Genomic DNA, 24216 nt, shown 5'->3' on the forward strand with positions numbered 1-24216 from the left:
CTTGTTCTTCTTAATTATTTAAACCATCAGTAATTGGAGTCACTAGTCAATAAGACTTCCTCGTACATTCCCCTTTATATTTTCTGACACTTCCTTTTTCATTCTCTATCTTTTTTTGCCATCATCTAGTTTTCCCCGTAGCACTGATCACCACTTGATGCCATATATTTATTTGTGTGTTGCCTGCTTTTACCCTGAGAATATGAAGTCTTGGCGACTGAGGCTTTGCTTATTTCCTGTAGTACCTCCAGCTCCTAGGTAGTGCCTGGAACACAATAGCCTTTAATAAACACTTGTTAAATAAATATGTTTTCCAGGAAAAGGCATTGTTGTGTAATGCTTACTCACAGCAATATGATGACTTGTTTTATTGTTCAAGTCAATGAAAGCAAATGGGAATATCATTTGAAATTGTGTGCATTAAGATAACAAATCTGATGATAAATTTTATTATAAATATGTTCATACCTGCCCACCACAACTTACTCTGACCTGTAATGGCAAAGGAATAGAAAGAAGAGGGACTGTGAGCATTTACTAGGCAGGCCCTGTGCAGTTCTGGTAGCAATGCAAGGTATTATCTCCATCTTACGCATGAAGAAATGTAGGCTCAGAAAGATGAAGCATCTTGTTAAAGCTCACGGGGCTACTAAAGATTTCACCAAAGCCTTTAGAACCTCAAATGTGCTTTTCCTTACATGAACTCTTATCCGCATCTGTGGACTTTGGAAAATGAAATGAGAAGCCAGAAAAGAGTGAATGCTTTAGGTCATCTCAGTGGCCAGCAGCAGCTATCTCCTAGCAACCTCTCCCTTCCCCCACCAAAAAGTTAATAAGGCTTTTTCTTTTCTGGTGCATTTGGTCATTCCAGCCTCCCCCTCCCCACTCCGTTTTCTGTCACATGTTACTATTGTTAATCATCCTGCATCACTCTTTCAGCTTTTGTCTTGGGAGACTTTCTGTCTCTTGACATGATTTTTACAATAAGCATCTCCTCTATTGTCTATAGATCATTAGCCAAATTTCCCTGTCTTAGCAGTGTTTTGCTGCCGTACCTGCATACTTCCCATGCTGTTGCATTCAAATACTTGCTCCATTTTTCTGTCTCTTGTTTTGGCAGGTGAACGGAAAAAGGATGGCTGCAAAGCTGATGGGGACAAACTTGTCTGTGAGCCCTGCTCGGAAGGGAAGGAGTACACGGACAAGGAACATCATTCGCCTACATGCAGAAGATGCGGGATTTGTGATGGAGAGCATGGTACGAGTCTTAAAAAGCCATTGAAAGTGACTAATCGTGATGCTCCATGTAAAATCATTCATAATGTACCTATGATTGGAATTTGGGACCTACTCTGGTGCTATATTTGTACACAGGAAGGGGTAGGATGGGGCTGACTGGGGTAAAGCAGGGTCAGGGACTGAACTAATCGCTAGGCTAGACTCTTATGAGCCAAGTCTGGGCCGTCTCCCAGATGAGGAGACAGACTAAATATGAACCCTATGAACAGGGTTCATTAGCTCCAATCAAAAGTGCAGAAACTTTTTTTCCTGCCTTGATTTATGCACGTACAATGGCTCTTGTTCATGGCCAGAGAGCGCTCAGAACCCTTCAAATGCAAGGACAGAAGATCCTGCGAGGTGGGTGGAATGCTTCACCTTCTTTGGGGATCTAGCTTGTCCTGATAATTCCAATTGGACCCCTGGATTTTCGTGACTAGCCCAATCTATTTTGAGGGCCCAGATTAAAACATGACAGAAGTACTCCCAGTTTTGTTTGACATTAAGAAATCTCTGGACATAAGCTTTTCTTGTCTCCATTAGAGCCCTAAAGCAATGTTTCTCAACCCTGGCTGTACCTTAGAATCACATAGGGAGCTATGAGACATGCCAAGGTTTAGGTCCCACCTTAGACCAATTAAATCAGAATCTCTTATCTCTAAGGGCAGGCTTTGGCATTGGTCTGCTTGCCCAGGTGGGGGTGAGGCTTGACAATTTGCATTTCCAACAAGCTACCAGGTGATGTTGATGCTGTTGGTCCACAAGCCGCACTTTGAGTAGCCAGGCTCTAGACTAGAAGAACAGGGGAGCTATTTAAGCAAAGGTAGGGTTTTCTTGGTTGCTGGATTGTCTATCCATTTAACACTCTGCTAAATAATTTCAACCTGCGGTTGCCTGTTTTGTATGTAAACACTAGTTGTATTCCTAAAGTCATGATGGTCTGACTGCTCATATAAGCAGCAGATCTCAAAAATCTATGCTGCTCCTGCCCATCATTTCCATAGCCAGTGTATAAGTAGCTGCTATGACTAATTGTCTACAAATTGAATTTCTAGGCTTAGAAGTGGAAAAAAACTGTACCAAGACCCAGAATACCAAGTGCAGATGTAAATCAAACTATTTTTGTAACACTCCTCCATGTGAACACTGTAACCCTTGCAGCACGTAAGTTTTGGTCTTTTACTGATTAAAACACTAGATATACCTTGAGAGACAATGTCTTCCTAGGGGGAAGCAGCACTGGGTTCTAGTCTTGCTTTGCCTCCAAACAACTGGATAACCATTTGTTTATTCAGACATCCAGGCTCCAAACATGTATGGAACCTCCTGTGGGCTGGCCACTTCCAGCCACTTAAGCTAACCATATGAGCAAGACACATTTCTGGCATCGAAGCTCTCAGGCTAGAGGCAAGGACATTAAAAAAAAAGGCGTGGTTATTGAATCAACTCCATGTGGCAAACATCAGAAGAAACTCGTGCCTAGTGTGTTCTGAGTTATTTAGAACTTTTCAACCTTGCTGGGGGAGATGCAGTGAAGATATGACACATGGCTTGAGTCTTGAAGGAAGGTGAGCATGGATCTGAAGGACATTTCAAGCAGGGAACCAGCAGGTGCAAAGAGACAGGGGAAGCTCCAGAGAACAGGGTACCTGGCTGGGGTGTAGGAAAGACTGAAAAGGAGCCAGGACCACATCATGAAGGGTCTTGTCTTTCATGCTAAAGAGCTTGGTTTTGACCCACAGTTAGAAAACCCGACTGTGCATGTCACTTTTCTCCTCTTCCTCCTCCTCCTCCTCCTCCTCCTCTCCTCCTCCTCCTCCTCCTTCTTCTTGGAGGAAAGGACAGAGAGAAATACTGATGTGAGAGAAACACATCAATTGGTTGCCTCCTGCATGTGCCCCGACCAGGGTCTGTGCTGGGGAGGAACCTGCAGCCAAGGTACGTGCTCTTGACCGGAATGGAACCTGGGACCTTTTGGTCCACGGGCCGACGCTCCACTGAGCTAAACTGGCTAGGGCTAACCTTTGCTTCTGATTAACAGAGTAAGTTTAAGCAGACCACTCAACCTCTCCGAGCCTCAGTTTCCTCACACATTAAGATGCAGTCGTCACTTGTCTTATGGGTCACATATTTGTGAAGATCAGATTGGGTAATATGTATTGTAAAAATAGCTTTTACTTTGTAAGACACTGTTTTGCATACATATAAATATAATTAAGATTATATCCATGTACCGCTCCTTAAACTTGTAACCATCTTAGGGGTTCATCTAGTAGGCTTGAAAAGTAGGAACATTATACTTGATGTCTCTTATTTACTAGAAAAAATGTAAGGTATGTGCACTTAACCTAGCCTCTCCTTTCTAGCCCCAAGTATCTGAGACAGCTCTCATGATGACAGAAGTAGGGATTGGAGTTGGAGGGAGGGACTAATGTAAGTCAAATAATAACAACAATAGCAGTTCTAAATACTTCATAATCTTGATTTAATTTTCTTCTCACCATAACCTAAAAAGCAGGTAATGCTGCCTCCTTGTTTTGGTGAGAAAACAAGCTGGTGGTGGTTAAGTAACTTGCTCAAACTCACCGAGTTAGGTAATGGACAGAGCCCAGCTTTCATTCAGACTGGGTCAGTGTTTGTCTGAAAAAAAATATGGAAACCTCTTGAGTATCCTAATGGCCACTTGGTGTTAAAGAGCGAACCCGCTAAGGCCCAGCGGAGTAGGCTACCTCAGGAGCATCATGGGTAGTGGCTGTTGTCTGGCCATTTTTATTGTTCGATGGGACTGCTTTGAAATTGCTTTTGGTAGTTTATCATTGTCTCCTAATCTTTTAAGAGCACAGCTTATGACCAATTTTAAGTTTATGTCAGGATCTATTTCATTCATTTTCTTTTCTGCCAATACTTTATTACCTTCTTTTAACTCTGGGTATTTTAAAACATAGTCATTCTTTGTTCATCCAAACATCTAAATTATGTTACAGATTTTTACCAGCTCTACCATGTGAATCTAGAAAGAGTTGAGGGAATATGTCTGCCAGAGATGCAAAAATGACTACAATGACCCGAGATGTATAATGTGTCGTTGAAAATGACCAAGGAATTAGCCCACCAGGCTTTTTGCATTTTCTCTGTATTTTTTTTAGGTGTGAACATGGAATCATTGAGGATTGCACACCAACCAATGACCGCAGATGTAAAGCAGGTTATTACTTTTTTTAATGAGTAGACTCTTCCTTTCTCCTATTCCCACAGTAAAATATGAAGAAAAGCCAATCCCTTTTGATTCTTTGCGAATACCTTGTTTAATCTTAAAGACTGCTCATTTTCATGTAAAATGTCCCATGTTCCAATCTACAGGATCCACATCTCACTTACACTTGCTGTGGCTCCTGGTCCTGGTTCCAGTAGCTGCATTCACAGTGTGGTGTAAGTTCTTACTTTGTTTAAGTTGCACATTGAAATAACTTGGAAAGGACTTGTTCAAAGAATTCCCCTCTGTCTCCAACCCATCAGAAAGCTTCCACCGGGTAGGTAGCTAGCCCTGGTATATTTTTTAATTCCTGCCACCAAATGCACACATGAACGCTGAAAGAATAGATTATATTTATATTATCCCTCAGCTACAGTTTTTGAGCAACCATTTTGGAGCACTGAGTGGCTAGTCCCATCCTCACTGTGTTTTCATCCTGGCAGCAGCAAGTTTGCCAAGAATCAAAAGTAATCTTTCACCGTCCATTGAGGTGGTCCTGTGCATTAAGATAACACATTAAGAAGCAAGGGCCTTGCTGGGAAAGGCATTGCAGGGGACACTTGGTAAATTCGTCCCTCTCTGCGCCTCCTCACCCTTGCTCAAACTCCATGACTTTATTATTTATCCACTATAATTTAAAATATTGTGCAATACATTTTATGCAAGGGTTACCTAGGAAATAAGCAGATAAGCCAAATAAGCCCAAATTGAGGGTAATCATAATTACACAAGAAAAAAAATCCCTTTTAATCATTTCTAAAACACAGGGTGATGCAACTTTCAATCACTCTGAAGCATCCAATTGGAATAGGCTCTGTTTCTTCATTTTAGCTGAAGATAAAGCGGTTGCTCAGCTAAAAATACATACAGTATTCTATGTTTAAATATCATAACCATGCTTGCAGACGTACACATTCCTTTCTCCCATCTCATACTGACTTCAAGGCAGATATTCATGGAGTGTGTATACTTGAGGTATTTGTGAGTGCATGTACTTGAATTTCTGGGCATTAAATGCCACTCCATGGCAAGCTGATGTCATCAGCTTTCCTTATCCTGTGCTTATATGCCCTGCTGTAGCCATGACATGTAGCTCCAGGTTGATGAGAGGAAATAGTGATGTCATTCAATAAGTCAAAAGCCAGCTTTAGGCTAAGCCACTGTGAGGTAATTGGATGTCTCAATTAAGGTGTGGCATACTGCCCGCAGGCATGGCTCAGTGGTTAAACCTCAACCTATAAACCAGGAGGTCATGGTTGATTTCCAGTCAGCGCACATGCCTGGGTTGTGGGCTCGATCTGCAGTGAGGGGAGTGCAGGAGGCAGCTGATCGATGATTCTCTCTCTGCAGCCAATCAATGGTTCTCTCTCATTATTGATGTTTCTATCTCTACTCCCCCCCCTTCCTCTCTGAAATCAATAAAAATATATATTTTAAAATATGTGTCATATCTTCAGAACACTTGACCTGGTGGGGTGAGATTGTCCAAAATCAGGACAATTCTGTATTTTAGGGTCACTTTACATTTCAATGAATTTCTGCTTTTTTCTCACACTTCTCTAGTGTGACAGTAGTATTTCCTCCAAGGCTGAGACCTGAGTCTGATAGAAATTTCTTTCATCTTTTAGGGGTGAAAAGACGGCGCCGGAATAATAATCTTCCTCTCTCTGAACCTATATCTCCAGAGACTGTAAGTGTTGAAACATGCATCAGCTTTCTTAAAAACATAGAGAAGGTAGTAATTCAACTTTTTGTTTGCTACTTTTTTTTTAGAAGTTTCTTTTTTTTAATTATTATTATTAAGGTATTACAAATGTGTTTGCTACTTTTTTAAAACAAGCATTTATTGTGTCTGTGTGTGCATGAGTTAGAAGGCATCAAAAAGTAATTCAGATATGAGGCACAGTATATAAGTAAGCTCCATACAACGTAAGAGTTAGCACAGGACTTAAGTGGGAGGCTGCTCAAGGTGAGTTGGAAAAAGGATGTGGCCAAGCAACATGTCCCATATCGGTGTTATTCATGCAGAGAAACTACAGACATCCTTTACCAGAGCATGGATTCGGTGTCCAAGCCCGAACAGACACAGCTCTTACAGCCCACTATAAATAGAGCACAGCTCAACTTTCTCCAGCCACTTACATAGCCCCCACTATATTTCTTTTCCAACATGGAATCAAAGCATTTCAAATAGCAAAAGTTACACAGGGAAGATAAACCAGTTCACTTCATGAATAATGCTTTTTCTCATTTAGGGCTCGGGCTCAGTGTGAGTTAGGGTTTTTAACATCAATATAGTACAAAATAATTTCAATTTAAACCATTTCCTCATGTCAAAAGGAAGAATAGTTACCGTAAAAAGAGTTTTTGAATGACTGTGTTTATTTTGTTTGTTTTCGTGAGTCTATATGAAACATAACCTCAGAACATTCCATGAATTCCCTAGATTCCTTGAATGTGTAAAACATAAGCCAATGTTCTTTAGTTTCTGGAAATGCTGGAACCTTTCAGAATAAAAATTTGAATGATGAAAGAATCCTTAATCACTTCATCTAGCTAATTATATATATCAAGCAACTGATTGTACTTCCTTCAGTATTAAGGAAAAAGTTAAAGATTACATTTAGACTATTCTGAGTGTATTTTTATTTTTTTCTCTTTCTGTCCATGTGTTGTTGTTGTTTTTCTGTCCAGGAAATGCTCCCAGTGATTTCTCCAGGTAAGGCTTTTATCATTTTATTTCATAGAGCTGGCTCCCATAGGAGTAGCAGGCCAATTTTAGAGTAAGATAATGTTGCTAATTTCAGTGCCATATTGTGGGGTCTTGCTATTCTTTGAACTTATAGTTCTTCCCATTCACCATCCAGGGTTTTTTAAGCAGTTTGTTTAAATTTATAACTAATATTCCTAGTTTAAAAATAAATGAGGTAGCAATAAAACACTATATTCTGAGGCTTTGGAAAATTTTCCTTTACAAACATTTAGGTGTATTATAGAACTTCTGCCTAAATTGACTTAGAGGTAATCTGAATAGTAGACTCAGTTATTATGGGCGTGTACCAGCTCTGTAACAACAAATTATTATTCTATTCAGTTCTCTTTTTTGAGCTGTGATTCAGAGAGAAGATGATCATAAACCCTTTGCCTATGTATTAGGTTTGTAGGTCATTGAACATCAGACCCATAGGGGACCTTAGGGGTGATCTTTTCCAACCTGTTGATAGATGAGAAAAGAAGACATAGAGATGTTATTTATCTTGTTCAGGTCATAGAGCAAATTACTGGGGACATAGGACGTCGTGGGATTAGAAGGCAAGGTTATTGCTGTTTTTGCGTTTCCCTATCAGCTCTTTAGATCTCTAGGACTAACCTGTATTCTTAAGTCCTATAAGAGGAGGAATAAATGGCTTCCAATCATGGCAATTTTGTTTACCAGAACCAATTTTCAGAGACTATTCTCTTTTTTTCAGACATTGACTTGACTGATTACATTAGCACTATTGCTGAGCTAATGACAATAAGTGAAGTTAGAGATTTCGTTCGGAAGAATGGTCTCAAAGAAGCCAAAATAGATGAAATCAAGAATGACAATCTCCAAAATACGGCTGAACAGAAGGTCCAGTTGCTCCGTAATTGGTATCAAGTTCACGGGAAGAAAGACGCATTTACCACTTTGATTACAGGTCTCAAAAAAATCAAACTGTGTGCTCACGCAGATAAAATTCAAGATATAGTCCTCAATGACATTACTAGTAAACGTGAAAATACTAACATCACAAATGAAAATGAAAGCCAAAGGTTGGTCTAAAGTGAAAAACAACTAACTCAGTTTTGAGTACAGACATTAGATAGAAAAATTAGGTAAGTTAGTTGTGGGCTCATATATTTCTTCACTTTTTACTGAGTATATTTTCCTCCTTACATTTATTATACTTGCAGGGCTACTTATTTATGTGTTTCAAGGACCTCATGATTCTGTCTTCAAGACTATTTAAAATCTAGACATCCCTGGTTAAGAATAAATGCAGTGGCATGTCAAGTATGCACATAGGTGTGTTTGCAAAGACAAAACACTGGGGTCACGTTCTAGTATCTAATACTTTATTAGATTAAAACAATTAAAGCTAAAATCATTTTTTAGTATTTCTGTTTATCCTTTTTTGTTAAGACCTTGGTTTTTTGTTTGTTTGTTTGTTTCCATTTCTCTAACCACAGCTAACTGTACTCTGTTCAGGAGTCTTCAATGCTTTCTTTCATCTCTCAGGGAGTATTTACCTTTTAAACTCCTAATAATTTCCTTCATAGGCCATTACTGCCAAAAAAAACCTTCCTCAAAACCACATTATTATTTATTATGTGAGGATTTATTATGACAGCATTATGTATAAGGCACTGGAAATGTGGATAAGAAAGTAAATATTTCAAAAGGTAGGTTTTATTCATAGGTATGATTCTGTAGATGTGAATATAATTACTGTACAAGAATACAGAGGTCGACCTACAGGCTGACCCCATCCATCAACAGGAGCTATGACCTCTTGATGCAGTGTCATAATCACTGGAAAAAGCAACTTTGCCTCTAACCTTCCCAGTTCCTGGAGGATGATTCTAGAGATTTTGCAATAGTATTTGTCAACTTTGTTTGAAACTCAGCATATTCAGGGAAAGCTTGTGTATACCTCTGAATGCAGAATTTAAATAAGGTTCTACTTCAAAGATGTTTACATAGATTATTGGCATTTCACTGTGAAACATTTCAATTTCGGATTCACGTAGAAAATGCCAACTCAGTTATGCTTGAAATTTTATATTTGTATGCCAGCGTACTGCATCAAAATAATCGACCACTTTCTCAGGTGCCAAAACAGTTCCATCAGGAAGTATTCCTAGAGCATCATCTCCTCTTCGTTTTTTTTCTTGATGTGTGTCTTGAGAGCCTCTACACTCCCAAACCTGGAAGCACTATCTATGAAACACGATGAGCCACTGTAAGCTATGCTGCTCTTGGAAACGTCTAGCCTGGTTTGGAGAGATTCACTGCTCTCATAAGAGGTAGCTCTGTGGTACTCACGGACCCATGTTGCCCGCCAAAGCTAATGAGGTAGTTTCTTATCTTGCCCTGTCCCCCACAAAATGTTCAAGGACTCCCCATATATTCTCTTGCTACAAATGCAGCTTATACCCAGGTTTTAGGACTTGTTATTTCCTGCAGCATCTTAGACAAACAAGCTTCTCTTCCCACTGCCACTTTCTCACTCTACATTTAGACACTTTAAAAAATGTAAGTTAATGTGAATTTTAATAAATAGTATTTATATTTGTATGGATGTAAACTGAAGATAGTTATAAACTGAAACAGAGGTCTCAAAATACCTAAACAGCTTCGACTGAAGGAAAATTTCCCCCCTGATGTTCGGAAATGTAAAATGGAGGTAAAAATGTTTAATTAAAATCATTTTTTTGGTATTTCTGGTTATCCTTTTTTTGTTAAGACCTTGTTTTGTTTGTTTGTTTGTTTCCATTTCTCTAACCACAGCTAGTTGTAACCTACCTGTTCAGGGGTCTTCAATGCTTTCTTTCATCTCTTAGGGAGTATTTACCTTTTAAACCCCTAATAATTTCCTTCATAGGCCATTACTGCCAAAAAAAACCTTCCTCAAAACCACATTATTATTTATTATGTGATGATTTATTTTGACAGCATTATATGTAAGGCACTGGAAATGTGGATAAGAAAGTCAATATTTCAAAAGGTAGATTTTATTGATAAGAAAGCTCAATAGGGATTTTGAAATATTCTTTTCTGCATACTTTCCATTGTGGTTACTCGGTGACCACTGGACCATCTCTCTTTTTAAAATTTTAATTTTAATAATATACTTTATTTAACCCATTATGCCCAAAGTATTATCATTTCAACATGTAATCAGTATAAAACCATTAATGAGACAGTTTGCATTCTTTTTTTTTATACTAAAGTCTTCAACATCTGGATTGTATTTTATTAATACTCACAAGCACATCTCAGTTTAGCCACATGTCAAAGGTTCAATAGCCTCATGTGGCTGGTGGCCAGCACATGAGATGGTTCGGGTCTGTATCTTTGTCAGGACAGGTTCAGGAGCCTTGACTGTTGGCTGGTCAGGCCGGCTACTTCCTAGGCCTGTTCAATGAGGTCTCTCCACTCTGGTTGGTGGGAAAGTCAGTACCTCTCACCGACAGTGCCTTACGGTTCTTTGCCTGGCTCCTGGTGTCCTCCCTGTGCATGTCCGCAGGGTATTCAGTCAGAGGCTCCAGGGAACCCCTGTACAGATTCCCGCTCGCTCTGCATAGCGTCCTCCTTTTTCAGCTCTCGGTTTCTGAAAAGTCTGGCAGCCTCTGTCTCCTGAACTCCAACCTCTCTGCCTCCACTCAACAAGGGGACAGGGCCCTGCTGAGGGTCCCCTGCTGGGCCAGGGTCTGGAACGTGCCTCTGGGCAGAAAGTCTGAGTGGTCATCGGGCTCTCCTCATTAGGCTTTCTTCTCTGGAGGGTCACAGTCTGTGCTACCTGCTGTCCTGTTTTCCAGCGGTAGACAGCGCGGGCAAGTCTGGCACTGGTTATTCTTCATGGGCAGAAGCAGAAGTCCTCCTTTGCAAGGTGAAGTCGAGTTAGAGAACATGATGTGCTCACTGTGAGTCCCAGCGAAGAACTTGGGGTTCCTTTGGGAGGAGGGCAGAAGTTGGGAAGGCCCTTGGACTCGGAGATATGGCTCCTTCCCCCATTGTGTCACCTGAGTGGGACTGCTCCCATGTCCACAGTCATAGCCATGTTCCCGAGTTTGAGGTTCTTCTGGCCTCTATCTTTTTACTCTTGCCCCTCCAATCCGTACTCCAAACAGCAGCCTCCATGATCTTTCCAAATGGCAAACTTCATGGTGTTGCTTCTCTGCTTAAAATCCTCTGGTTTCCCGTTGATCTTAGAATAGAGCCTACATTCGGTTTAAGAGGCCTTAGGAGTCCTGGGCTTATGTACCCTTCTAGCATCTTTTCTCAACACTTTCCCCTCTCCCACTCTAAAGCCAGGTCAAATTACTCTTTGTTCCTCAACACTGCTATCCTGTTCGTCCTTGCCTCTGAGTTTTTGCTTTCTCGCTTCCCTCATTTTGTCTTGTTACTTCCAATTTATCAGGTCTCAGCTTTAATGCCATTTCCAATGGAATGCCACCCTGATGTCTGAACCATGTACCTCCAATGTGGTCACATATTATGTCATTTTGTATACAGTTGTTTGTCTCTCCCTTGCTAGGCCATAAGCCACCCGAGGGCAGAAGTCATGATTCACAGAATCGATGCTCATTCAATCAGTATTGCTTGAATGAGCCAGTTAATTAAGGAACAAGTGTATGCACTCGTCTTTTGTGTTGGTTTGTGACTGCCTTTTGGTAGGAAAGTTAATAGTGAGCGATTAATAGTGAGCGACTGATCACTCATTATATGGGGAGCTTCATCTTTTTCATGAACAATGATCATGTCATTAAATTTATCACATGTATCCAAGGCCTTTCAAGATGTTCGTTTCCTCTCCCTCTGTAGTATTCCAGCCTCCTTTCCCACTGCTTCCTTGATGCCCCACACTCCTTGTTTCTCACACCATTATTCTGAGTCCAGATCTTGTCCTTGACTACTTGCATCCTGTACTTCCCCACCCCAAATTCCACTAAATTCCATTGGCTCCCTCAAGAAGCCATTACCTACTCTCTGAAAGCCTCGAGTCTCTTCTGAAGTTATTTGTGACTATCTTTAGGACCTCCACTGGAATCATTTCAATAAGCACTCTGTATTTTTTTTTAATATATATTTTATTGATTTTTCACAGAAAGGAAGGGAGAGAGATAGAGAGTCAGAAACATCGATGAGAGAGAAACATCAATCAGTTGCCTCCTGCACATCTCCCAGAGGGGATGTGCCCGCAACCCAGGTACATGCCCTTGACCGGAATCGAACCTGGGACCTTTCAGTCCGCAGGCCGACGCTCTATCCACTGAGCCAAACCGGTTTCGGCAGCACTCTGTATTATTTGATTTTATTTGGTGTGTGTGTGTGTGTGCACATACGCACGGGCATGTAGTCCCCTTATATACTCTGTAAGGCCTTTCAAGTGATTAAAAGGGCTGGCTCCAAAAATAGTACATTTGGAGATTTGGGACCTTGCCGCCTTGCAGAAACCACTTCACCTCCCCAGGCCTCAGTTTCCTCGCTCCTAGAAGAAGGATAATAATAGAAGCTGCTATGTAGAGCTGCTCTGGGGTTAAAGGAGATATCCACCTACAGCACATGGGGTGGTGTTGAACATAGCTTTCCTATGATTACACTCATCTCCAGCATCCAATGGGCCCATGAGTGATATTGATAAATCATCCATGAAATTGGATGTTTGAAAAGACCATACAAAGGGCTGATGATGTTTGGATATACATCAGCTTTTACATAAAGCTCTGGCTTTAGAAATAAACTGATTTCTTAACAGAAACTTTGCAGGCCAGAAGGGAGTGGCAAGGAATATTCAAAGTGATAAAAAGCAAGGACCTGCAACCAAGGTTATTCTACCCAGCAAAGCTATCATTTAGAATTGAAGGTCAGATAAAGGGCTCCATAGACAAGAAAAAGCGAAAGGAGTTCATCACCACCAAACCAGTATTATATGAAATGCTGAAGGGGTTCATTACCACCAAATCAGTATTACAAGAAATGGTAAAGGGTCTTCTTGAAAAGAAGAAGGAGGAGGAGGAGGAGGGAGGCAATATGAACAATAAAATAGAAATACATATTTTTCAATAATTGAATCTAAATATCAAAATAACGAACAGGGAACCTAATGAACAAAAATAAACTAAATTAAATAATGAACAAAATAAAACCAGAGGCATGGGAACATGGAACAGACTGATGAATCTCAGAGGGAAGTGGGGAGGGGAGTGGGAATAGATTAACCAAAGAACTTATATGCATATACCCAAGGACACAGACAATGGGGCAGGCAGGATCCTGGTGGAGGAAGGCAATGGGGGGAGGAAGGGGGAACATCTGTAATGCTTTCAATAGTAAATATATAAAAGAAAACATGATAAAGTGGCACCATGATGCATTAAGTGTACATTTGATAATAATTTTATACAAATACTCCCCCTCCTAAAGAAATGAACATGATTCTGCAGTAGAATGCAGGAAATGGCCACAAGAGGGCAGTCAAACACTATGACGGATGACATGGTACCAAGTAAAAGGTTAAGACTGCTCTCATTTCATGCTTTCCTTTCATTCTCTTCTCAATGAAGATGCTATGGCAAAAGGAATGAGATTGTTTCCACACTAGTCAATGCCGACCAATAAAATAACAACATTTTGAAGAAAGAAGGACCATCAGTTCTGTGCACTGAAGTGAGAGCAGCCAGAAAGTGTTTCTTTTCTGGGTGGCAACCTCCCACCACCTGTCACAAATCCCGCTGTCTGAAGTATACAGCTCAGATTATGGATTGCAAGGATTTAGATTTGTCTTCTAAACCTGGCACTCAAACCCTCTCTTCAGCAGGCTCCCAGTCAAACACATCTCATTTGAAAGTCTCCCCAACGACTCTAACAAATGGTCCAGCCACCAGATTTAATGATTGCTTCTGCCCTGCACCTTTTCTTGTATTACTTTTGACCTGGAATTCTCTTCTCCCCGTCAACAAAGGTCAAATGCCAACCTCTTTCCAGGCTTAGCTGAAGGCCACCTCTTGTACTAGTATGAAGCCTTCTCTAGTACCTCAGGCCAAAGACATTTCTCTTACTCTAGCATTTGTGGAGTGTATCAGGCACCCATTTGTGTAAAGTGGTACCCAATACCCATCTGTGTAGCAGGGTTCATGTGCCCCCTCCACTTGTGTAGTGTGGATTAGAGATGAGCGTGTTTGTATGAACTAGCACAGTGCCTGGTTCACACAAACATGGAACCTGTTACTGTGTCATAATTATCACTCTCATTGCAATTAGTTATATATGAAGCTTATTGCCCTAAAAGCAGAGGGAAGGAGGTATGTTGGACTCATCTTGCATGTGTAAGCATTCATGAAAAGTTTGCTACACGAATGACCACAAAAACTAGTGAGCTAGTCAATTCCTAACTCATTCCTGAAACAACCTTGGGAGCATATGACTCCCTGTGTTTTTGTGGTTGTGATTCTCAAGTACAACCCAGCAGATACACTAATTGTTTTTCCCCCCTAATGGAGCCAATGCATAGTCATTTAGAAAACTCAAACAATACAGAAAGGTTTAAAGAATAAAGTGTCAGTTAAACCAGTCTCACAGAACAGAGGTAGCCACACTCATGAATTTCTAGGTACTCATACACACACACACACACACACAGTTAAATAAAAGTGATCGCACCAAATATGCTTATAATCTGCTTTTTACTCAACAATGGGTTACAGGTGCTTTTCCATATTAATAAACAAACATAATTCCTTTTAAATATTCTTTTACAATATAATGTCCTATTTGGATGGATAGTATTCCACTATTCTGAGCTATCATGCTTTATTAATATACAAATGTTATCATTTATTTTGCTAAAATATAAATGTTACATAGGAATGTGAAGACATTTAACCACTATGGCCATTGACACTTCAGTTTTCCTGGACTTGTTTAACCTTAAACTGAAGACCTGGTGGGGAAGTTCAAGGAAGCAATGGCCCAGAACCGAGGCACTGCCAGGGTGTGGGCCCAGGTAAGCATGGCACCTAGAAGTGGCTGAGGAATGGGGTGACCCTGGACTAGGACTGAAGGAGAACAGGTTTATAAGTAGACACATTCAGGTCAGCCCTGACATTTCGGGCCTCTCTCACTCTCACTCTCACTCTCAACCCCCAATACAAGACTTAGTCAAGTTCAAAGCTGCCAAACCTGGAGCTGCTCGGAGCAGGAGATTGTTTCCTTATTACTCAACGCGGGTCAATAAGTTAATGAGGAAGGTACAAGAAGGAAAAGAAAATATTGAGAGGGAGGCACTAACTTGATTGAGTGCGTACTATGAATCATGCTCTATGCTTATGAGGTACAGCATTTGACAAAATTCCATATCTATTCCTGATGAAATTTTCACCTGGCAAGGACGTCTGGGAAAAACCCATGACTGAAATAACACTTAATGGGAAACATTTACACGTAGGTTATCTGGTGACTCCTTCCAATGGCCCTGTTACCCGCTTTTCCAGGTGAAGGAGATCTGGCTTGATAAGGTTGATAAACTCATTCGAAGTCACACAAGCAAGAAGAGCCAGAATGTTCTAAGAAATTACCAGGCTGCTGTCAAGCAGAATTGTCATCTCTCAAGGTTTTGCGAGGACTCTCAAATCGTGTCTCACCTCTCCTGACCTTGGAATTTGGATTTAGTAAAAAGGGTTCAGCGGCAACTTTGAGATATTTGGCAACAATCTCACAAAGACAGTTTGGGAGAGATGCTTTGAGGAGATTTGGGATGATATTATTGGACCAGGATTAACCTCAATTATATGTTCATTCATTTATTGTTCATTCAATAAATGCTTATTGCTCATTGACTCGGTGCCAGGCACTGTGCTAGGCCGTGGCCTATAAACACTTACCTCCTGGAGGCTTCAGTCTAGATGCAGACATCAATGGGATAGTGACACAGGCAAGTGCTACATGACAACTTAGACAGGTGCCATTGGAAGAAAAAGTTAAAGGGGTAGCAGAATAGGAGGCTTTGACCTAGTGTGTGAGGTCAGAAAAACAACTGATGATTTGAAATCTGAAGGAAGGAATAGCGTACCAAAGGCTCCAGTGACAAGAGTGGGCAAGAGGAGTGGAGAGATTGAAAAAAGAGCAGTTGTAGAGCAGGGGGACCAAGAAAGGCCTGGAGCTGGGGGATGGGCAGAGGGGTTGCTGGCCATGGTTCTACCATGCAGCAGCTGGGGAAGTTCACCTAGGGGACAGGGGGTGCACTTGTGTGGGTTTCTAAAACTGAGGGCTCAGCTGTAACTGACAATTTGCATGGATGCCTGGGGTGGCTTAAGCAGATTGTTGGTTATCTGGGAGGCTGATTGTTTTATAGCCACCTGACCAGACAACACTAGCTTTCTGGGGGCTATCCAGATAGTTCTGTGGTCTGTATAATGTAGCTGCCCCGTGACAGCCCCTGTGGTGATTTCCATAGGAGTTTGCAGAGGTCGGGATGCTGGAGTTCAAGGGAGGAGAAGAGTAAGGGGTGAGGGTGCTACTCCCCAACCCTGAGATCACACTTTGGTTTCGTCAGGAAGATTTTGTGACCATAGCAAAAAATAAAACAAAACACGAAAATCTTTAAAAATTAAAGTTAAAAAAACAAAAAGACTAAGGATCTAGAAATCGAGACTAGATTGGCTCCGGAAAGTATTTCAGCGGGTCCTTTGGGTCTGCTGGCTATTGTATGGCACTAAGGATCTTGTGGTCTGGTCCCTGACCTAGGTGAGTAAATTAACGTCGGCTCGGAAAAAATCTCAGCTACAAAACCGAAGTCCAAAGCTAAAGGGCCAGTCACCCGCACCGTGGAGACTGAGGACAGCTCAACACAAATCCATTCAGGAAAGAGGCACCGAGGTGAGACAAGCGGAATGGGCCCTTGTTCAGGAACAAGGCTACGCTTTGCTTTCGGGGGGCCACAAGGTGGCAGTGTTTCTCCGGCTTGTGTTAAACTTGTCCCATGGCACTATATCCCTGTCAAATACGTTCACATTTCGATTCTTTTCTTTTCTTTTTATTTTTTTCCCCCAGCAGAGGAGCAGTACAGTGTGGGGTAGGTCAAGGATTGGATCTAGAATCATGCCAATCCTGGTTCAAATTCTAGCTCCGCTGCAATTTTGAACTGTATGGCCTTGGATTTCACATCTCTTAAGTTTTGGTTTCCCCTATAAACAATGAAGACACATGTCACCTGCCCCTTCTTCAAATTGTGAAGAACAAGAAAAAAATACCAGTGCCAGTGCAATAGATTATAATGCATCATGACATTGGTCCTTAACCGCTACTGTGTGCAAGACTCGCCCGAGGACATTTTTAAAATGCATGTCCCCAGGTCCTGCTCCTTGGGATGTTTCAGGGTGTCTAGCACTATGTACGCCTTGGACTCTACAGGTAACCAAGCACTCTTGATAACTGTCTTGCTGAAGGCCCTTGGATCACAGTTTAAGCGCAAATGCATTTCACTGGAAGGAGAAAGGTTAAAGCACAGAAGTGATTCTTAGCTTCCCTTATATTGGAATTTATCATATTCTCTTTTGAATAAAAATTTTACAAAATTTCCACTACTCTCTTTTTTTCATTAGAGATAGAGTGGAGGGGATGGAGGGAGAAGTAGGAGGGAGTGAGGAAGAGAGAGAGAGAGAGAGAGAGAGAGAGAGAGAGAGAGACAGACATTGATTGTTTGCCTCCTGCACTCACTCATCTGGGCTGAGGAACAATTCTACAACCTAGGTATGTGCCCTTGACCAGGACAACCCTCGGCCCTTCGGTGTGCTGATGCTCAGCCACTCAGCCATACTGGCCAGGGCTCCATTACTCTAAATTAATTAAGAGGACAGAAATCTGTATTCTGGTCACCCTCTTCATTCACAGCAAGTACTTGGAAATATTTCTTGGGTCACAGCCAGAGCCGGGACAGTCTGCAGAGCATTTCCAGACGTTTCACCTCATTTATGGGTACGTTTGGGCAATAGGACTTGGCGGACTCAACAGAATTGTTCTGAGGTTTGCCTTTGTACCTCAATGAGCTCATTTTTTCTACCAAATAAGTGACCTCGTGCCTTCTGGCAATGACTGAGTCACGGGCTTCGGCCTGCTAAGACAGGTGGCTGTGCAGGGTTAGCAAGGAAAGTGCATGAACCCTCAGGAACTCTCTGTCATTATGGCTTTCGCAGACCACCAGGAGTTTTTGACCAGCACTGGCAGGGTTTTTACAATTTCTAAGCAAAGATTCAGCCCCCCTACTTCTCAGAGGATGCTTCCCGACCGGGCTGTTTTGCCAGCAGAGAAAGTCCGATTCAAAGAGTCAATATAGCAGCAGAGATACCCAGTCTGGCCCCTTCGGCTCCTGGCCCAGGTACAGGGGCTGGCGGTGATAACCCCAGCACCTGGACGTGGGAGTTCTGCTCTCGTCTTAGGTAACAGCAGACAGCGCTGTTAGCAAAGCTTTCAGAAACGGCTGCAGAAGCTTGCTTCGCTTGGACTGTGTTCAAACATCACACTAAAAGAGAAAGGAAGCTCTTTAAAGGGAATTGCAGGATTATCCATCTTTCAGCAAACATTTATTGAACAACTGCTATTTTTTGAGCCAGTCACCCACCTAGGTTTTCTACTGAAATGTTAATAAAACATCCAAAAGCTGCTCTTGACAGAAATACAGAGGATTATAAGAAAATATTATGAACAACTATATGCCAACAAAACATACAATCTTCCGCCCTGACTGGTTTGGCTCAGTGGATAGAGCATTGGCCTATGGACTGAAGTGTCCAGGGTTCGATTCCAGTCAAGGGTATGTACCTTGGTTGCAGGCACATCTCCAGTAGGAGGTGTGCAAGAGGCAGCTGATCTATGTTTCTCTCTCATCGATGATTCTAACTCTCTATCCCTCTCTCTTCCTCTCTGTAAAAAAATCAATAAAATATATCTTTTTTAAAAAATAAACAAACATACAATCTTCCAAAAAAAAAAAAAGCTGCTCTTATTGAAACGGAGAGTCTGGCATCAGGAAATAGACAACAAACAATCAATGGACTTAACCGCTCGGTGGAGGGTCTACAAGGCCATTGGTTGAATTAGCTGAACTCTGGGTCAGTAAGGGATGGGGGGGAGTTCCAGGCAGTGCTTTCTACACCCACTCTGCCGGGTCCTTCCTGCGCAGAGCACATCTGCCCGTGGGCTTTCTCTCCATCTGCCAGCGCTGACTTTTCCAGGGACGGACCTACTCGTATGCATCACACCTTACTCATCCTTTCACTGAGAACGCTTGGGATTTGGAAAGTCCCTTTCTCCCTGCTCCCTGTGTGGTTTGAATGGACACATGATTTACACAAAGTGCACGATTCAGTGGCTTGATAAACTTAAAATGTTGCACAATCAGCATCTCTACCTAGTTCCAAACATTTTCATCATTCCCAAAGTCAACCCAGTTTCCATGAGCAGTCACTTCTCCCTCTCCTCTCCCTCCAGCCCCAGGAAACCACCCATCTTCTCCCGGTCTCTGTAGGTGTAACTATTTTAACCCTTTGAGTGCTAACCAGTATCCTAGGAACTATGCTAAAATTGCCAAAGCATTTTTGCTGATTTTACAGCAGTTTAGGAAAAAAAAATTATGAATCGCGAGTAAATGAAGTTACATATTCAAAACCTTAAGGAAACCTTTACTACATTTATTTTCATCTTTGACATATATTGTTTGCTGATTGTATTATAAAATACTAGTAGAAAATAATAATAAACGCAGACTTAGAACTGGGCGCCATTTCGAAGCTTTAGGGCTACAAAATCTGAGTAAACTTCGTAAAATCGTAGTACCTGTAAAAAATAGGCAGATAAACACCAGTGGTCAATTTTAGAACTACAAACATTCGGCATCATAAGTAATCTGCCCTTAGGTGCCATCTGTCAATGAAGAGTGAACTACTAGCATCTAACAGTGACACTGCAGGAGGAGCACGATAGCACTCCAGGCACTTTTGGCCAAAGACAGGAGGAGCGCGATCCTGCTCCCTGGCACTCTAGGGGTTAAATATCTCATCTAAATGGAACCACATAACACGTGGTTTTCTATGCCTGGCTTCTTTCATGAAAGCGCATTTCTTAGTACTAAGATCACTCAAGTGACTCCGCCGGGTCAAAGAGAATGGAAAAGGAGCAGTGTGTCTTTTCCCGCAACTACTTCAAAGCTGATGATCTCATTCCATTCTCAAAGCTATGAATAGAAACCCTCAGATCAACCCTATGAGGCGGGTTCTGGGATTATCTGAGGTTTGGTGGTGGGTACACAGGCTTGGCCAGCCACAAGCACGGTTCTTAGTAACCACCAGCTTTTAGTGTTGTGATTCGTGCACAGGTGGGGTGTGTGGCTTGTGGGGCTCATCCCAGTCAGCACCCACTGTGGAAGCGCATTGGCTACCAGGGGGCAGCTCCTGCACTGAGCATCTGCCCCCTGGTGGTCAGTGTGCGCCATAGCGACTAGTCGACCAGTCATTCTGGTCCTTCTGCCATTCGGTCGCTGGGCTTTTATTATGTAGGATATATCTAGTCCATCCTATATAATAAAAGGCTAATATGCAAATAGACCAAATGGTGGAACAACCGAACAACTGGTCACTATGACATGCACTGACCACCAGGGGGCGCATGCAGAACATGGTGGGCATGGGCAGCAGGTGGCAGAGCATGGAATATGGAGGGCATCGGCCAGGGCGGGATGGTGGAGCAGGTGAGTGGGGGTGCCAGACTAAGGCAGGGCACAGCCGCTGTCATTGGGGTGAGCCTTTGGTTGTTACTGAAAATTCTTTGCTCCCATGCACTGTGGTCCTGCCCAGTGCCGGCCCTGCTCACACCTGCAGCTGGCACTGGAGCCACTGTTTGCACCTACTGCCGGCCCCCGGCTCCAGTCCCAATCACTTGGCGCTGTCAGCAGGTGTGAGTGGTGGCTGCCAGCCCCAATTGCCCCTGAGGCGTTCTCCCCCTCCCCCTTCTTCTGATGGGTGATCAGGGAAGCAGGCTGCTCACCCCCACTGATGGCACTGGCCCCATTCGCACCTGGTGTGGGTGCTGGCCCCAATCACTGTGCTGTCAGCAGGTGCAAGCGGGGCTGGCACCATCAGCACATGGGAGCAGAGGCAGTGGGAGCATGGCTGCTGGCAGGGGACTGGGGGCATGGTGGGAGGGTTTGGGTGGGGGCACAGAGGATGGGCCGAGACCTGCCCCTGTGCCCACCTCAGCCTCGCAGCCCACGGCTCCTTTCAAGGTGCACGAATTCGTGCACTGGGCCCCTCGTAGAAATATAATACAACAATATAGAATATGACACAATAAAACATCCATGTATTCACTGTCCAAGTATCAAATATCATCAGTTTGTCATATGTGTTTCAGATATTTTAATAAAAGAAAACATGTTAAATATACACCCAGAACAAAAGCACTACAAAAATATTCACACCAAACAAATTGCATTCTAAGAATTTTTCATTGTACCTTGAATCAAGTAGGAAGCTAAGGTGCACAGCCTTAGGAAAAGAAAACTAACATAATTATAGTACAAAGCTCTGAGAAACAGGAAATTAAGAAAAATCTGTACTCTTAAGAGGAGGGGAAAATATCATGAGTTTCCTCTTATAGTGTCAGGAAGTAATTTACTTCAAAAAAAATAAGGAAAGACTAAACCACACCTCTAGTCGATGTTTCCTGGAAAAATACAATCATACATACGCACTTGCTAATTTGCCCGAGTGTTTTTTTTCTTCATGGAATTTCCAAAGTCACTGAGAGGCCAAATTTACGTTGCTCCTGATTTCTTTGGCTCTGACTATCTAAACCACTGTCACCTTATCATTTGCTATCATATTCCTTTTTTTAGATGGTTGAATAGTCTATTACATAACTCCTTAGTTCTGTTAAGTCTTATCAATAAATATTTATAATTCCATATCTTATCCCTTCAACTGGGTTGTAAATTTTCTAATAAGACTTGGGTGTTAGTGTGATCTTAGAGCCCCGGCGCTCAGTGAATGGAGATGTTGTACACATTGTAAATCTTCAATAAATACATGTTGCTTGATTGGGTAAGCTGGTATTTTCAATGTTTGTAATTAAGGATGTTTTTGCATTTTTCAACTTTCTGTATTAACTCAGAATAAATGCCTTCTCTTCCTGAGACCATCACTAAATTCTATTAATTTTAAAAGCCCATCTCAAGCCCATGCTTCTGAAAGAAGGCTTTCAGCCCTCCAATCCGCAGACATTGACATTTTTAATTCATACAGTTCATTTGGAAAGTTTGGAGATAACTCATATTTCCCTTTATGTAGTGCATTGTGCTTACATAGTAAATAATAATACAAGAATAAGCTCTGTGTTTTGCTTACTCACAACTGTGAACTTTCTTTTGCCCCAACCTGTATGAGCAATCTGACAGCAGAGATCACAGAAAGTCTGCATCCTGAACTGTTTCTGAAGTAAATGAATAAATAACTTACACCCTCCTACTCTCAGTTTCTTTGTCTATCACACAGTTGTAATTGAATCTAACTGAGAGGAACGTTGTGAGGACTAAATGATGCAACGTGTTAAACATAATCTTATCTATATAATAAAAGCCTAAGTGAACGTTATGGCAGATGACCGGTCGCTATGATGCACAGACATCCCCCAAGGGGTCCCAGACTGTGAGAGGGTGTAGCCTGGGCTGAGGGACCCCTACTCCAACCCCCAGTGCACTAATTTCATACACCAGGCCTCTAGTATAATATAAAATGCTTATTTCAGGACATATTGGAATATGCCTGCCTTTTTGTTTTTCCCAGATTTAGTGTTTTCTTTATTTGGTTTCCCAAGACACCTTTGTCTTTGCCTTTGAAGGAAAATAACCCAAGTCATCTATTCCTTCTCTCCCTGTACCTCATTTATTTCTCTTATGGCACTTAATGTGATGCACACTTTTTGGTGTGTCCACCACTTTACTGTTAGTATCCTTCTCTGGACATGCAAGTTTGTGGTGTGTCATTCATCTCTCTGGCCCACGTGCACTCACATTGAGCCTGACAACCCATTTGGACCTTCTTCTGAGGATTATCACATTCGAGCTGCATCAGTGTAGGCCATGCTCCTGAGCCACTTGTGGTAGGCAGCTCAGGACAACAGGAAACAATCCCAGCTCCCACTCCATCCTAATGGTGAGATAATGAGAATGTACGAGGAGGGGTGCTTTCCTCTGAGTTCTGTTGGAGGAAGACTGGCAGGAATAGGTGGGAAATTCCTCCCATGGGCTGGCAAGTTCATCGGCTCCTCAGAGAGGTCTATTAACTCCTTCAGGACAAAAGGGCCCATTTTATAAGGACCTTCTTAAGCAGGAGTTTTCTAATATTTTAGTGCATAAAAATCACAGAATGGGTTGTGTAAAATGCAGATTTCCCAGGCCCCACCTGTTAGGAGACTGATTTGTCATGGGTAGTACCCAGGAATCTGCATTTAACAGTCATGATTCTCTTCCTCCCCATGCTGCTGATGCAGGTGACCCTCTCGCCCTAACTCAGGAAGGATTATTAGGCTACGCAGAATTATTTTCTCTAAATTGGTAGCACCTTCCTTGGCAGAGCCAGGTCAGTCCAAAGCCACATATAGCATTGATTAAGCTGGTAGGATGATACCTTTACTGCTTTGGCAACACGAATTCTAGTAGAACCAGAAGCAATAAATAGGTAGAGTCATTTAAATCCTCAGCAATAAAATAGCATAGATGGACCTGGAGAGTATTATGCTGAGTGAAATAAGGCAGTCAGAGAAAGATAAGTATCACATGATCTCACTCATAGGTGGAGTCTAATGAACCAAATAAACTGATGATCAAAATAGACCCAGAGTCTCACTCATATGTGGGATATAATGATCAACATAAACCAATGAACAA

General features: G+C 42.0%; 1 protein-coding gene across 1 annotated transcript in view; it reads left to right on the forward strand.

Moving 5' to 3' along the window:
- FAS (Fas cell surface death receptor) overlaps window positions 1–8420 on the forward strand; it is a 26508-nt gene extending 18088 nt beyond the window's left edge. The window contains exons 4-10 of the mRNA XM_006774693.2: window positions 1121–1258; window positions 2334–2442; window positions 4425–4483; window positions 4639–4707; window positions 6160–6221; window positions 7226–7250; window positions 8002–8420. Coding sequence (XP_006774756.1) covers window positions 1121–1258; window positions 2334–2442; window positions 4425–4483; window positions 4639–4707; window positions 6160–6221; window positions 7226–7250; window positions 8002–8339 — 800 coding nt within the window. The 3' untranslated portion in view covers window positions 8340–8420. The remainder of the gene's footprint in view (window positions 1–1120; window positions 1259–2333; window positions 2443–4424; window positions 4484–4638; window positions 4708–6159; window positions 6222–7225; window positions 7251–8001) is intronic.
- Window positions 8421–24216: the final 15796 nt, after the last annotated feature.

This window comes from Myotis davidii, unplaced genomic scaffold (genome assembly GCF_000327345.1).
Source record: "Myotis davidii unplaced genomic scaffold, ASM32734v1 scaffold1688, whole genome shotgun sequence".
NCBI lineage: Eukaryota > Metazoa > Chordata > Mammalia > Chiroptera > Vespertilionidae > Myotis > Myotis davidii.